The following is a 16,119-nucleotide window of genomic DNA, read 5'->3' as shown; positions in this document are numbered from 1 at the left end:
CCCCAACATAGACACACAAACGAAAACACACCCACGTGCTCTGCTCTTCTCCCGCTGATCAAGTTTTTTGAAACCGAACAGAGAAAAATTGTCTTAGCATCCTGTTTCACACTTTCGTCAATAGCTTTTCGGCAAAAAAGAAAAGAAAAGTAAACAAAAGGTTTTGAAAAAGTTGAAAAGATAATCTTTTTGGTGTTTTTTCTTTCTTTTTTTTTTTTTTTTTGCATTTTCTTGTCTTTATGCTTTTGTGAGGATTTATTTTGAGTTACCAGACAGAGCCTGCTCATCAGCGCTTGTGTGGAAACTGCGACCAGATGGGCGCAGTGGCTGGGGAGGCGGGGCGGAGGTGTGACGTCATTGCCGCGGGGCGGAGGCGACAGTGTCTGAGGAGAGGCTCCGCGTGCGAGCAGCCAGTGCTGGCCGACCTCCCGGCTTGGAGGCGGCGAGAATACCTGCGACTGCCCGCTTTCCCTTGGTGGTCCGCTCACAACTAGTCCCGCCTGGAGATGGCAGATGATCTTGGAGACGAGTGGTGGGAGAACCAGCCCGCAGGAGCAGCCGGCAGCCCAGGTACCCATTCTGCCCGCGCGGGTGCGGGGCCTCCCCTGACCCCCCACCCTCACCCCTGCGTCCTTCGGTGAGCCTCGGCTCGGGCCAGCCTCTGACGGTCACGGCGTATGGCCCCTCGGTGGTGTGCCCAGCTGTGGGAGCGTGGGACCACTGCGGAGGAAGTGGCGCGACAGCCTTATTACTAGGTGAAACAGTGTGACTTTAACTCAGGTCTGCCCGCCTCTCAGGAAGGACACTTTTCCAAGCTTTTCTTTTTACATATTTCTTAATAGATAAGAGATTTTTCGTGAATTCAGGGAGTTTGCGTGTAGCGGTTAAGGGTAACTCCTGGGTTAGGTCAGACCGCTTCTGTTTAGATCGCGACTCTGGCCCCTCTAATACTGCTTCGGCTCCTTTTCCTCACCTGTAAATTAAGGATAATAATGCCAACTTCATTAGATTGTTCTGAAGATAAATAAACATAATACAAATGAAGCACTTTAGCACAGTGCTTGGCACATAATATGTGCGAGGTACATATAAGCTATGGTTTTTCTTGCTATCATCATTATCGTGTTATTTGAACTATTAAAGCCTGAAGGAGGTTTAGATAGAGATCATCCTTTTGAACTCAACCATTTTACAGAAGAGGAACATGAGACCTAAAGATATCAAGTAACTTGACAATTTCACATAGCTAGTTGGCGTCAGAAACAAGACTAGAATTTAGTTAACACAATTCAAACAACTTACTATGCTACGTGTACCCACTGCTAATGCAGTGAATATTTTATCCTTAAGTAGATAGCATTAAGTAACTCCTCGCCACAGGCTGACTTTGAACCTTTCAGCTTCCATGAGGCTTAATATACAGTTATGTTTTTTAATCATTCTTCAAAGTCTACCTCTTTTCTCTACCAGATTCTAAGATTTTTTAAGGACAAAACCAAAGTCTGATCCATGTCATGTAATCCAGCAGGCCCTGTACATGATTGACACTTGGTACATATTTGTTGCAAACATTAATTCTGAAATATGTGTTGTGAAGTGTCCATTAAAGCTGCAAAATTCTACACCATTGTTTCCAGAAGGGTAGCCTTCAGGTACAAACTGAGTATATGTCATTTTTAAAAAGGTAGCCAGTGTAATACTTCCTTCATTAAACTTCCTGACTCTGTTGCTACTTTGTTTCTAGGAAATACCTCTTGAAGTGTAGCGTTCCACATTTACTTTAGTAACCCTTCCCACCCCTCAACTCAGGTGTTTAAAGCTGTATTTTATGGTGTGATTTAAGTATAGAAGTTATTTAAGAAATAATTGAATTCCTTTTGAGTGGTAAAGGGGATCCTATTTTTTGATTCTAGCCCTGCCTCTTGCCTATTACCAGCCGTATGTCTCTCAAGTTAGTCACCCTTTAGAAGGAAAGAAATTAACATGTATGAGTGTCTATTATGTGCCAGATATTTTCATAAACACAAATTCATTTAATCTTCATAGTATGTTTACAAGATAAGTATTACTTTCATTTTTATAGATGAGAAACTGAGAAAAGTTCTGTAATGTTCTTAGAAACCCACAGAAAGAAGGAGATCTGGGAAGAGGTTACAAAGTGTGCCTGAGTTTCAAAGTCATACTTTATCCACTTTTACAATGTGGGTTTACCAGGCCTCAGTATCATGATCTGTAAAATGAGGGGTCCCTAGAGATCATCTTTTTAAGGGTTTTAACCAACCAACAGTTCTAAGCATTGGATCTGTAGCCTTCTTCATGTAAGTTACCAGGATTCCCATCAAGATAGTATGTTAGAGTCACCCTGCGCCTTAGATTCCTTCTAGCTCTAAGATTAACATTTCAAACTTGCTGACTTTAAAAGTATCAGGGGCATTTGCTTTGTTAACTGCTTTTAAGTATAGTGGGTGTATAAAAGTCCTTAAGATATGCTTGATTATTTGTCAGTGATTTGCCTAAATAATCTGTATAGTATATCTAATTCAGAAGAAATCAAAACTGAACCAATTCAGATTTCCTGATCTACTTATGTTAATGGGGGAAAAGATCAGCCTAAAATGTGTGAACTGTATTTTGTTTTGAAGGTCATAGGAGAAATAGTGCCTTAAGTTAGAGAAAAGAAAGATAGTTGTAATGATGCCTTTATTTCTGTTGTGTGCTATGCTACTTGCTTATAAAAGTAAACATCTTTCCTTACCATCTGTTTTCTATTCACACTTATGGTAGCAAGAAGCACTTAGCCATTTATTCAACAATCTACATCTACAACAAAAGTTCAACATTCATGCTCATGAATTCTTATGCATGTTTTCTAAAAGCAAACTATACAAACGTACAGATTCCCAAACACTGATGCACACTATGTATAACATCTGTCTAATATATCCGGTTATCTATTTATTGTCTAAGGAAATGTAGTTTTTGCTTGTCTCATGTCTTAGATGTGATAAGTAACTCAGAGACTCTTACTAACGCTCTTGATCTACATATGATCCTTTTTTGCATACATCCTTCGCTATTCAGGACTTATACTCTCGTGCTAGAATCCTGCATTGTACTGGAGCCCAACATGGGACCTGGCACCTGGTGTTTGGGAGATATTAGCTGAATAAATGCATGCATGTGTGCTAGATGCTACAGAGTTCTTGGTGATCATGTATGTAGATAGCCTTATAATTTCTCACCCAATTAAATATTTTTTAAGAATGAAAGGCCATGCTATTAGAATTTTTCTGGGACTGTCCTAGTCTACCTGGGATGTCACCCTATTGACATCATTGTTGGTAATTGGAGTCATGGTCCAGGATAAGACAACTTAGAGTTGTGTTTGCTGAAAAGTGTGCAGCCAGTGTGCTCAGGTAACAGAGCATAGGGGTCATCTAATGGCACCTGACATTTCATTTTACTTATTTCCTTATTCCCTGCATACCTTAAGAAATTATTTGAGGTGACTTATAGTAAACAATACATGCATTAGAATCATAATTGCAAAACCTTAATGCCAAAGTGAACAGATACAATGCCTGAGGTTTCATTTAGTTGACCGGACTGGGTACTTTCTCAGTATGTTGCTTGAAAATTTAGAATGTCATTCCCAGCAGGGATTTTGTTACTTAGGGAGCAGAGCCAAGAGTTTTTGCAGTTGGAGTTGGTCACTTGATCATTCGCTTACTGAAGAGAATATTGATTGTTTTCCCTTTTTATTCCAATAATATGCCTATTAAGTACCAGGTCAAGTGTCCAGCAGGTAGCGGGGTATATGAATCTGGAGCTCCAGGGTTGAGTCAAGGCTAGAGATGAGAGATTTAGGAATGACTGGCACGTGTATAGTTTACTTTTTTTTCCCAAGATTTTATTTATTTATTTAGAGAGAGAGGGAGCAGGGGAGGGACAGAAAGAGAGAGAGAGTCTCAAGCAGAGTCCCTGCTGAGTGTGGATCCTGGCAAGGCTTGATCTCAAGACCCTGAGATCATGACCTGATCTGAAATCAAGAGTCAGACACTCAACCGACTGAGCCACCCAGGCACCCCTACAGCCTAATCTGCCAAATCCCCAGTCTCTATTTTTTTGAGGAGGGTTTTTCAAATGTTTCCCTAGCTTATTCTGAATCTTTGATTTCATCTCTTACCAAGCATCTAACTAGAAAACTGAAGTGTGAACACACTTCTATGTAGTGTAGGGAGACTGTAGATAATAATACCAACTTGCATTTGTTGAGTGGTGGTTATGTGCCAGATATTATTTTGATTGCTTTATGTGTACTAGTTCATTTAATCTTCACAAGTACACCATGACATACTTACTATTATCCCCATTTTATAGGTGAGGAAATTGAGGCACTAAGTGGTTAAGTGATTTGCCCAATGTATTTAGTTGGTAAGTGGGGAGGCTGTGACTCATAGGCAGGCAATCTGAAACCAGTCTGTGCACTTAAATTTCTCGAGGATAATTGTTCTGATTATCAATGGTAAGAATCTCATCTCTAAAATAACAATCCTTTATCAATTAAAAGAGGCTCATAATTTATAGACCCTTTTGTTTATATATATCATTTTTATGAAATTGTGTCTATTAACTCTTACTCTCCTAAAGCTTCCTCTTCTAAAGAGCATTGATTACTCAGAGATACAAATAAGCAGGTTTGTATCATTGGGCTTTAAGAACAATCTTCACCAGGAAGTCAAACTTGATCCTAGAGCTCAAGACTCACACTCCTGTCTGTCTTCTTGAAGTCTGCTTGTTTACTAGGAATGTTGAAGGCAAATGAAAGCCAACTACTTACACAAAGAAAGGCCCTCCTATCCGATCTATCAAGTCTTAGTCTTTAGCTCTAAGACACCCTGAATGCTCTTTTTCCATTTCTCTCCTCTGTTAACTCCATCAGAGTACATGTTATCATCCTCACTTGCCTTAACTACTGCAGTAAATGCCTAACAGGGCTCCCGGTTTCTGTCTTGTCCCTCTTTGGACTCTGCTTCAATTAGCAGCCAGAGTGATCAGATCTCATTCCTGCGTAAACCCTCCAGTGGCTTCCATCTAACAGATGTAATACAACCCAGGTTACTTATCAGGACTGATATCTGCCACATCTTCTACTACTTACTCCCCTCTAATTTATGCTCTTCCACCCACACCACCCTTTATTTTGTACCTCAACAGGCCAAGTTCATTCTGTCTTTGCCCTTTGCAATAGGTGTCCCTTTTTCTTTCTGGGCTCTCCTGTATTTCAAATGGCTAGCCTTTTCTTAGAACATGAAGACCTCAGTTCAGACATCACCAAAAGAGAAGTATTTCCGGGTCAGCCAGTCTAGAGTAGCCAATCTAGTTGCTCTGTTACATTATCACTTTATGGTAATTCTCAGCAGAGCACTTATCACCAACTATTATTTGCCTTGTTAAAATATTACATTTGCTAATAGATTACATTTCCTTGTTAAATTATTACATTTTGGTATGATCCCCCATACTAGGATATAAGCTTCATGTGAGCAGGGATTTGTTTATCTAGTTCTTTGCTGTATACTCAGTGCCTAGAGTAGTATCTGTGTCCTTGGAAGGCACTCATTAGGAATTTGCTCATTAAGTAATTGATTGTTAATGTTTCATAGCCACATCTTGAAGACCTCAGAATAGGAGTTCCACATCTAAAGAAATTTAGTTCACTGGAAGAATTGTCAAAATCTTGCTCAGGCTTTTGACAGATTTGACAGGTGCTACTTCTCTCTTTCTGAAAATACATTGAAAATCCTTGTTGTGTAACTGTGTCTACTAACCCTTTATTCTAACCATATTTGAATTTAGTTTTATAAATTTTGTTTTGAAAGGGGAAAACAGACTTTTGCTTTCTAATGAGCTGATAATTCCTAGTAGTGACAGCTTTTGTTACCTAGAGTCAATGTGATTGTTCATTTTGTTTGAGATTGCTGAAATGAGCATTTAAATTTTTTGTTGTTGTTGTATTATCATTTTATGGTATCTCCTTCAAATCACATTGCTTTATCTATGCTGAATTTCTCCTAGAAATGATGAAGTAGGGGAATACCTTGGATCTTTTAAACCTGAATTATTCAAGTGTTTGATTTCTTCCCCTCTTCTCACACCGTTAGACCTTTACAGTATTAATTTTACCTATAGGCAGCCATGCATAGTAGATGTAAAGTAGTAATAAAACATTGCCCCTGCATATAGAATTCAGACTTGGAATATTTGTAGTACATTTTGATAACATACAACAGAGAATCAACTTCAAAATCATTTATTGAACTCTCATGCTTGGCTCTATTTTAGACATCGTAGTGGAATTAGAGGATAAACATATGCTTGCATTGTGGAATTTATATATCAATGTGGTTCAACCAAAATGCAAGTAATATTACTTTAAGACAGATGTTCAAGGGCAAAAAACAGGGACAGGATAAATTTTTTAAAATGAGAGGAAGGAAAGAAGAAAGAGCACATGCTACATCAATAGTCAGTGTTCTGTACTTGAAGACTGTGTAACGAAATGGACCCACAGAGAACCTACATAGTCTTTTACTTTATACAATTTCAATGGTTTTTACAAGTAATTAAACAAGTGGTTCTTGACAACAGTTGTAAGTGTTTAAAGGTACAAATTTATGCATCTTTCTCCAACTACATGCGTAGTAGTTCTGCTATAGTTTGGCTAAATGTCTGTGAATCTCTTGAAAAATACCAGGAATTTGGAAGGCCTAGAAATACTTCCATTTCCCCTCTCAGATTCAACAGCAACATTATTTTGTGGCATAAATCCTTTCACCTGTTCTTATCTGATGTTCTTTAGTTGAACACTTTAGTGCATTCATAGAATTATACATTTTACTAAATGTGTCACAAACCGCTTGAGATATAGTTTCCCTGTTTTCATCAGCTTTTAAAGAATTCTTAGTTCTTAAATTACTAGTATTTTTTAAATTAGTTGATTAAGCTCTTAAGCTCTTGTTCCTGAGTTCCTTGCTAGTCTAATTCACACTAGACCAGAGATCAGAAACTTTCTTTGTAAAAAGCCAGATAGTAAGTATTTTAGGCTTTGCTGTCCGGTCACTGTCACAACTACTCGACACTGCCATTGTAGCATAAAAGCAAGCATACGTAATAAATATGTAAACAAATGACGTATGGCTGTGTTCCAATAAAACATTTCTTGTAATTTTCACATTTTGTAAAATATTCGTCTGATTGATTTTCTATTGTTTAAAAATGTAAATACTATTCTTAACTTGCAGGACAACGGAGACAGTGGGCTGAATTTGATCTGCGGCCTGCAGTTTGCATACCCCTGCCCCAGATTCAGTGTCAGAACCTGAGTTGTATGTCACATGTCCCCTAGAACAGGAATTTGAAACATATCCCAGAGAAAATTGTGTTTTACAACAAATACTGCATTACTTAGTCCATCATTATCAGTCATATATTAGATCAGTCACATTTCTGTTAAAAATCAGATACTTTATTCCAAGTAGTTAAAAGGAGATTAGTTCAGAAATCACTGAAGGTAAATAAATGAAGGGCTGAGGAAACCCTCCCGCAATAAAGTATCAGGTTATTAAAAGTCTTGTTACAAATTGAATTTGTTTTTATTCACTTGGATTTTTATCTGCTTTCTTTAAAAAACTTAGTAAAGTTCCTCCAGAATTAGGATAGCTCCTTTTATTTTTACTGATTTTCAGAGGGGCCACATTTCTGCAGAAATAGGATTATTCTCAGGAAACAGGATTCTTTATGTTTCACTTGTGTTATAGATCAAATGCCATTTTATTGAACTCCAAATAGTATTCCCAGTTCTAAGCTACTTATGCATTTTTATTGTGTTACATATTGCTTTAAAATAAGTATGATTTTTGGTTGGCAATCCTCTTGTTAAAATAGACTTTGTTATTTTAAAGACTTTTGTCTTATTGGGATTAGAACTGTTACCATTTAAATATGGGTTTCTGATGCTTGCCATAGATCTGTCACTATTTTCCGACTCTTTTTTAGTACTTTATACAATATCTTGTCCTTCTTTTTTTGCTTCTCCTGAATTTATGCCAGCTTGGCATGAAAATTTAATAAGTCTCCTAACCAAGGAGAAAACAATGTAAAAATATCGAACATACAACATATTTTGTGCTCTTCCTTCAAGGTAAAAACGTTCCCAGGGTCTTTTGTTTTTCTGGGAGTATTTCATGCTTGTTTTTCCTGTTTTACGCTTCTTTTCAGTCTGTTTGGTTTCCACTATAGGAGGTCCGGTGTTATTTCTTTCCATTAGCATAATTATCAGTCTTGAATGTCAGTCACCTGGCATAACTGCTTTTCCTCACCCTGTCATATACCACTGCCATCTCTTAGCAATTTTCTCACTTACGTCTTGACTGAATGGTCCTTCTTTCTGTCATTCATTCATCCTCTGTTCATTTAACATTACCTGCATATTGCAGACACAACACTAAGCACCCTACACATTTTCCCACTGCACCATTCACCTGTTACTACCCTGCACTTCCTTCTGAACTGTTTTTCTTGTATGTTTGTGTTAGAATTTCATCACCTTTCTTTGTAGTCCGCTTCCTCCCACTATTTCTCTTACTCCTTTTCAACTTAGACTTTTCCATTTCAGGCTTTTAATTCACGTGACCTTCCCTAGTTTCTTCCTCTGCCACTTGCCTTTTGGGACTGCTGCACATCATCCATCTCTTTGGCTTGCATTGCTCAGTGCTACCCAGACTTCCAGCTCCTTCTCCTCCTTGAAATTGGAGTGAGTCCAGGGATATTTGTACAGTGACATGAGCACATTGAAGCAGGCTTTGCTGGATGAGTATGGAGAATGGCAGTTCCTTTGCTTCTATTCTGCTGGCTCCATCCCAGGATGCTGGCTAAAGCACTGTCCTTCCAGGATTTCTTCCAGGATCATGTCTCCAGTTCTCGGTGCAGGATCACAGAGAAGCTTGCATCATCCTCTTCATAGAACTTTTTTTTTTTCCCGACTGAAGCTTTGTGCAATATAACCGTGTCTTGTGTCAGAAATGCCTTGTCTAATAACATTATTGTGTTGCTCTGTTCACACTGAATTACAGACATACCTTTCTCTGAACTCTGTGAGAGAGTTTTAAGTGTGATGAAAATAATTACTTTAGTTTAATACTGTCAGAGGCCTGAGTCCCATCTTGTAGATGACTGGTCAAATTCAGTCATGGGTTATCAGAACTGGAAGGAACCTGAAGAATTATTCCGTTCTCCTGTTTTACATATGAGAAACTCAAGACTCAGACTGATGAGTGCCAAGCTCATTGTCAAATGAGTAAAAAGCTAGGATTGGAATTTGAGTCTTTTGCTGAATCAACTGTGTTTTTCTGTAGCACTGATTCAGAGAAGTGATGTGATTAAAGAATGTCTGATGAGATGATAAATTGTTGTCTTTGTTTTTTTTAAACAGCTAGGACAGTGATTCTTGTCTCCCTAAAAGGTCTCAGTATTAGTGACCTTTGACTCTTAAAAGTCCTGATTGCTTTAGAAAGCAAAAATACCCATCTACAGTGGTTTTCGTGATAAACCTAGCAATATGATTCCATGGCCTGTCAACTTACTAAAGAAGTGAGACAGAAGACTAAGTGCCAGCAGTCAAGTGTCCATATTATACCTGTGATTATCAGGCCCGTCACACAAAGGATGTGTTCACCCATTACTCATTTTGTTGTTCCTTTCTTCCTTGTACTAAGAATTACCACTTTTTTTTTCTTTCTCCTCGTGTAAAGAAATCATAGTTTTAGACCTTAAAGTATGGTTTTAATTGTCCTGCCATTTTGATGGAAATAATCAGATTTTCTTGAAGGAGATTAGGAATTCTTGCTAGCATATCTTCTTAGCAAAATATGATTCAATAAAGTTCTGTGAAATGAAAGAGTTCCTTCTGAGTTCACCAGAAAACTTTTGAGCTGTTCTCATGAATTCAGTCCTATCCCATCCTAATGATAGATGGTCCAGCTTTGGGCTGGATTTTAAGTAGAATGAGGTATTGGAAGGATTTGGCCTGTTTGTGTGTATATGCATATACACACATATAGGTAAAGTAAATGTGAATGTGCTGCTCTTTCAGGATGCTATTCACCAGGTCCAGCAAACTGTGAATGAACTATTTGTCATTTTGCTGCTTCACCATTTCTTAGAGAGATGACCTTTCCTCTTTGGCCTTCATACTGGTACTTTTAGGTTTCCAGGTATTTCTGTAGGTGGATGTATCCAGATAGTGCATTGGCATGACTTACCTCTTCCCTCCCATGTGGAGAAAAGTGTTAGAGGTGACAGTCCTTATGATGTGTAGCTTCCCACAGCCAGTGTAGTGACTGGGCTTATCCATAGGCCCTGGGGGAGCTTTAGGGAAAAGCTTAGTGTTGACTGTAGATTTTGGTTTAGGGATCCGTGTTGGGATTCTCTGCTTGCATACCTCCTTGATCTTGAATTAAACAGAAGAACAAAAGGTAATTAATGGTACAGTTTGTGGAGAAGCAGACATTGTTCAGCTTGGAGTATTTGGCTTCTTTGGAAGCACTAGGTTCTGGGGCTACATCAGATTAAAGACCGTCAAGTTGAAGAAAAAAATTTAGTAAAGCAATTCTGCCAACATGTGTTGAGTGTGTGCTGTGTGCAAGGCCCTCAACCCAGTAGATAGCACTAAATACAGAGATAAATTGCTTTTTGGCAATCATAGTATAGTGGGAAATAAGCAAGAGGAGTGTCCCAAATTAATCTCAAAGGGTCATGAGATTGTCAAAGAAAGATTAATTTCAACCAAGGGGGTCTAAGAGAGCTTCATGAAGAAAGTAGCATTTGACTTGGGCCTCTAAAGAATTAGGATTTTTAATAGCAGGAATGGGAGGTCATTCTAGAGTAAAGGAATACTTTTGGCAGCAGGATGAGGGAATAATTTTTGGTAGTGTCCTTGAGATAGGAAATCGGACACAGTTGAGAAGTGGAGTGACTTCAAATTAGGTTGTATTTGACAGGTGAAATGGGACTGTGGAGTGGGCCTAGAGAGGGAAAATTGTACCTGATTCTATAGACTGTACGTGCTAGAGGGGATGGAGAGGAATAGGAAGGACAAAGGCTGGGGGAAGACATATTGTGGAGGTAGAATTGTATTAATATTTGTTCCTGTTAATATATGGAGAGTGAGAGAGGAGTCACAGGTTGACTGATCTGGACTGGAAGGGTGGTTGTGGAGTGTGAAAGAGTGTGATTGAGTTCACATTCACTTAAAATTACACTCTTATTTTCATTTATTAAGGAAAAATACTCTTGGATAAGAATACTTGTTAGTAAAGAGATGGGAAAAAGTTCTCAGCTGACTGTAGTTCTCCCATTATAATCCACAGTTGCTGGTGATGATTATTTTCTCCCTCTTTGGTTTCATCATCCTTTCTTTCCTATGAGCTCAAAAATAAAAATCTTTTGAAAATGCATTGCAGTTTTCATCATAGATTACTAATATTGGTTTTATGGTAACCCTTCTTATATTGTTTTTCATTCTACAGAAACTTGTTTCCATGTTTTTATTGTACTGATAAAGTGCAGTTAAGTCTCTTTATGTAAACATTTAGTTAATTAAAATGCCCTTTAACTTTTAAAGCAACCATATTTAGACTTTCAAATAAACAGTATGTAGACTTAGCTAAAAATATGAGGATTGCTAGAAGAGTTTTTGGACTTTCGTATTATTGACTTTTTAAAAAATACTTAATCCTAAACATGGCAAGTGAGATGTTCATACTCTGGTATCAGTCTCCTCCTTATGTAGATGGTATTCCTACCTTTCAACCTGTCCTCATGGTCTCATCTTCAGTGCTAAAATGCTCATTCAACATTTTTTTACCTCTCAAGTAGGCAGAACCTTTTTAAAAAAGAATAATAAAACCCAATGCCCAGTAAAGGTGTGGTGAGATGGGCGACCTCAGTGATGATTACAGTAGTAGTTTGGTAGAGTGTATCAAGATACCTAAAACTCACACTCTGTGACTCATTCGTTTTATCACTAGGAATCTTTTCTAGGAAATAATCAGAGATGTAGGCAAGGCTATTCATTTTTTGCATTATTTATAACAAAAGTTTACACTATATATTATACTATAATGACATGAAAGTATTATACTGTCTTGAAATGATACTTTTGAAGATACAGGAAAATGCTTATTCAGAAATGTTAAAAGCAAGATTAAAATCTATATATGTGCTTCAACTATGTATGTTTGAAGAGAAAATACTAGAAGAAAATATACCAGTGGTGTCAGTGGATAACTGGTTAGTGAAGTTATAGGTGTTTTTTATTTTTCTTCTATTTTCTATATTTTCTACATTTTCTGCAACAAATATACAATTAGAAAAAGCATAAGTTATATTAAGAGATTTAAAAAAAGAAGGAAACACTTCAGAGATCAGAACATTTATGTGAATATCAACCATATTTTCCCAACCATGAGCAGTAGCAGCTGCAAATGAAATCAGTGATGGACTAATTCAAGTTATCTGATCTTGTCACCATAGCATTAATAACAGCCTTTCCAAGATAGGTTTCTGCAATGTCCTTTTACTTTGTCAAGATTTAGATTGGTTCCCCTATTGTACAAAAATCTGTTGGAATCCTATTTAAATTGTAGATTCCTGGGCCTTCCCCCTAGAAATTGTAATTCATTTGTCTATGGATGTGCCCAGACACCCTCATTTTTAATAAAATCTCAGGGTGATTCATCTGATGCAGGTGGTCAGCCTGCCACACTTTGAGAAACAGTGCCATAGTTGAACCTCCTTTAGAAGTAAGTTTTAAGTTGTGGGGTGCCTGACAGGCTCGGCTGGGGGGGGCGGGGCTTGGACTCTTGATCTTGGGGTTGTAAGTTCGAGTCCTGCATTGGGTTTATTTTAAAAATTACTTAAAAATAAAATCTTAAAGGGGCGCCCGGGTGGTGCAATCGATTAAACATTCGACTCTTGGTTTCTGCTCAGGTCATCATCTCAGGGTCATGAGATCCAGCCCCATGTGGGGCTCTGGGCTCAGCATAGAGTCTGCTTGGGTTTCACTCTCCCTCCCCCTTTGCCTCCCCCACACTTGCACACTTTCTTTCTTTTTCTCTCTCTCTCTCTAAAATAAGCAAATCTTTTTTTAAAAAATCTTTAAAAAAAAGAAAAGAAAGAAGAAATAAGCTTTAAATTTTCTTTCACCTGGAACTCTGGCCTGCCTGGGTGTGGGAGGTTCAATGGTTTTCATCAACCTGTGAGGCTTTTAAAACACTGCAGATGTCCACATCCCATCTTAGAACCTTTTGACTCTAATTGTCTAGGAGTGTGGAATATGGGCGTGTGAATTTTTAATGAGCACCGCAGGTTATTCAGAACTGAAATCCCTGTGATAAACCAATTGGTATGGGACACAATATTGGTGGGGCTTGTTTGTTTTAAGCTATGTTGTTATGCTTTGGTGAAGACAACGTGGCTTGGGATGATGGTCATTGGTAGGGGTCAGTTGCCAGAAAGTTACTGGACTCCCATTGTTTCTAGACCAGTGATGGTGCAAGCCAATTTTATGTTTTCTTGTTAACTCTGATTTCACTACATAGTTTTTACCACTAGATGGCAGCAAAAGCTAGTTATTTTATTAGAACACGCCTAAATGTCATTCGCCAATCTTCTAAAAATGATGCTGTGGGTTTTTTATTTTTTCCTGTATGAATTTTATATTTGGACATATTTCAGTAAATGAGGTATGGAGCTTTAAAATATGTCATCTCTTGGATCATTTTTATAGAACATTATGTCAAATAGAAAGTTTTATCCAAATTTGGAGTGCATATTGCGGGCAGAATCTATGCATATGTCTGTTTAAGACCACACAGTAAATGTTCTACTCAGAGTTGGAGGCTCCTGGGTTTCATCAGAAAGCAGATGTCTTGGAGGAGATTAAGCTAGTTGGAAAGCTCATTCATAGAAGAAAAGATTTTTTTTTTTTTCAATGTTTAACTCAGTTCAACATGGAGATTGGGATTTGGAATGGATTACGGGTCTGAAAGATGCCAAATTTAGTGACGCAGAGGCATTGGTTTTATCTAGGGAGCAGTAGAAAGAAAAGGAGTATATGTGTGGAATGTATTCACTAAATTCTTAAAATGTTGGTTTATTTGGTCCATAGTTTCTAAAAAGAAACCCAAGCAATCTACAAGACTCCCTGGTTACAAGTCATTAAATGACATTGAGCCTTTGTGACCAAAAGAAGTGCAGAAAGGTGAAAATGTTTTCAGTTTTATTTGAAGTCTTAATTACATAGCCTAATTTCTCCTTGATGCTTGTGCTCTTTCATATTATCATGGAGGATAAGCATCTGAAAGCATACCAGAACAAAATCAGCATTTATGGGGAAGCTATTAGATCTTAGTTAGACAGATGGAGTCAGGATGTTCCCTTTTCTGTAAATGAAATTAATTTTGTAAGTACTTAGAACTTTCTGAAGATATATTGGCAACATATTGTCTAAGAATAGACAATATGTTCCCTCTGGAGTGTTCCTGACTCCAAGGACTGCACAGCCCCTCAATACACCTTTAGCTCTAGAAGTTGAAAGTCTCAAGGCTCCCAAAGACCTCCTATCATTTTTATTTGTGGTTATTGGGGTGATACAGGGTGGGGGCAGATTCAGTGCTGCCTGACTCCCTCAGGGACCCAGCTGTGTTACCAGAAAAACAATATTTTGTATTTTTGTTTTTATCTCTTTTTAATGGGAAAGTGCATAAGTGACTATGATAGATGTGGTGATGAAAAGGAGGAAATGATGAACTGGAAAAAAATCTTTGAAATATTATTGCCTTCATTTCTTTTGTCTTTTGTATTGTTTGGTAAATCACGACTAATTTGTATAAAGAAAAAAAATGGAAATGACAGATAATGAATCTGGCAGATAGCCTAGAGTTTCATAAACTTCTTTGGCTTTTTTCTCTTGATTTTCTCAGAACTTCCTCGTTATACAATAAAACGTTATCACTATAGATTTTACAGTTTTATATGGTAAGAGGGCCTTCAAAAGGAAAGTCTATAGTTGGATTTGCTCATTCCTATTAACCTCCTGTGAGAAAACATTTGGTTTTAAATAGAGTTGTAGTGCTATGATTTCTATTAAAGAGTTGTCTGGTTTCTGAGGAGGTTAGAGGAAATTGATGCCTTTATTTTATAATGTAATATGGTTTATGGTCATACCTAGTTACATCCCAATCTCTGTGTGGTAATTACAGCATGGGAAGTGAGGAAAATCCAAGAATAAACACTGAAATACAGTTTTCAAAAATCTTTCCTAACCTAGTTGCTTCCAGTTTGTGCCCAGACACATAGTATCACATATAGAAATAGTATGCTAAAGTAAAATATACTAACCTTGAACTGTTGTCTTCCTTGTTTGTCCCCTTTCTTTTCTTTTTTTTTTTTAAGATTTTATTTTTAAGTAATTTCTACATCCATTGTGGAGCTCAAACTTACAGCTGAGATCAAGAGTCGCAAGCTCTACCGACTGAGCTAGCCAGGCGCCCTGTCCCCTTTCTTTTTATTCCTCTGTCAGATTTTTTATCTCAGGTTTTTGTTTTTTTCTTTTTTGGTACTCTTCCAACCCCTTCTTTCTTATTTCTTCATTTGCACCCATTTAAGTTTTTTCAATTGTTCATGGGCTTACATTTTATAATAGCCTTGGGTTAGCAGTTAGAGCAGAGGCTGTGATGCCAGATAGACTTGGGTCTGCATTCTGGTTCTGGTACCAACTAGCTCTGTGTCCTGAGGCAAGCCATTTAGCTATTTAGACTTCAGTTTCCTCATCTGTAATACTTATCTGGGGATTTGAGTATTACTTTCATGTTCTTTGGGGAGTAGGAAAGACCCTGGCCCATCAAAGTTCCAGATAAGTGTTTGTTGTTACTAAGGGTAATGTTAATGTTAATGTTATTGGAGACATGTTAGCAAGCATAGGAGTTGAGGCAGCCGACCAAGCAGTACTGTGTCTACTGGGCCATGTTTCTAAGCAATTCTGACCCAGAAAAGGAT

At 37.8% G+C, this 16,119-nt stretch overlaps 2 protein-coding genes across 20 annotated transcripts in view; one reads left to right on the top strand and one right to left on the bottom strand.

The window, feature by feature from the left end:
* The first annotated feature begins 338 nt into the window (after positions 1-338).
* Positions 339-16,119, top strand: part of CMSS1 (cms1 ribosomal small subunit homolog) — a 382,651-nt gene continuing 366,870 nt past the window's right edge. For 2 of the 3 annotated variants that reach the window (XM_057306736.1, XM_057306731.1), the window contains exon 1: positions 359-570. In XM_057306736.1, the coding sequence (XP_057162719.1) occupies positions 514-570 (57 nt within the window). In that variant the 5' untranslated portion in view covers positions 359-513. Of the gene's footprint in view, positions 571-16,119 lie in introns of all 3 variants that reach the window. The other variant, XM_026492009.4, reaches the window with a different exon arrangement.
* Positions 6,298-16,119, bottom strand: part of FILIP1L (filamin A interacting protein 1 like) — a 291,835-nt gene continuing 282,013 nt past the window's right edge. For all 17 annotated transcript variants that reach the window (XM_044381485.3, XM_044381439.3, XM_048215270.2 and 14 more), the window contains one exon: positions 6,298-10,510. In XM_044381485.3, the coding sequence (XP_044237420.2) occupies positions 10,319-10,510 (192 nt within the window). In that variant the 3' untranslated portion in view covers positions 6,298-10,318. The remainder of the gene's footprint in view (positions 10,511-16,119) is intronic.

Source organism: Ursus arctos, unplaced genomic scaffold, assembly GCF_023065955.2.
Source record: "Ursus arctos isolate Adak ecotype North America unplaced genomic scaffold, UrsArc2.0 scaffold_4, whole genome shotgun sequence".
Taxonomy (NCBI): Eukaryota; Metazoa; Chordata; class Mammalia; order Carnivora; family Ursidae; genus Ursus; species Ursus arctos.
This window is presented reverse-complemented; position numbering and strand designations above follow the sequence as displayed.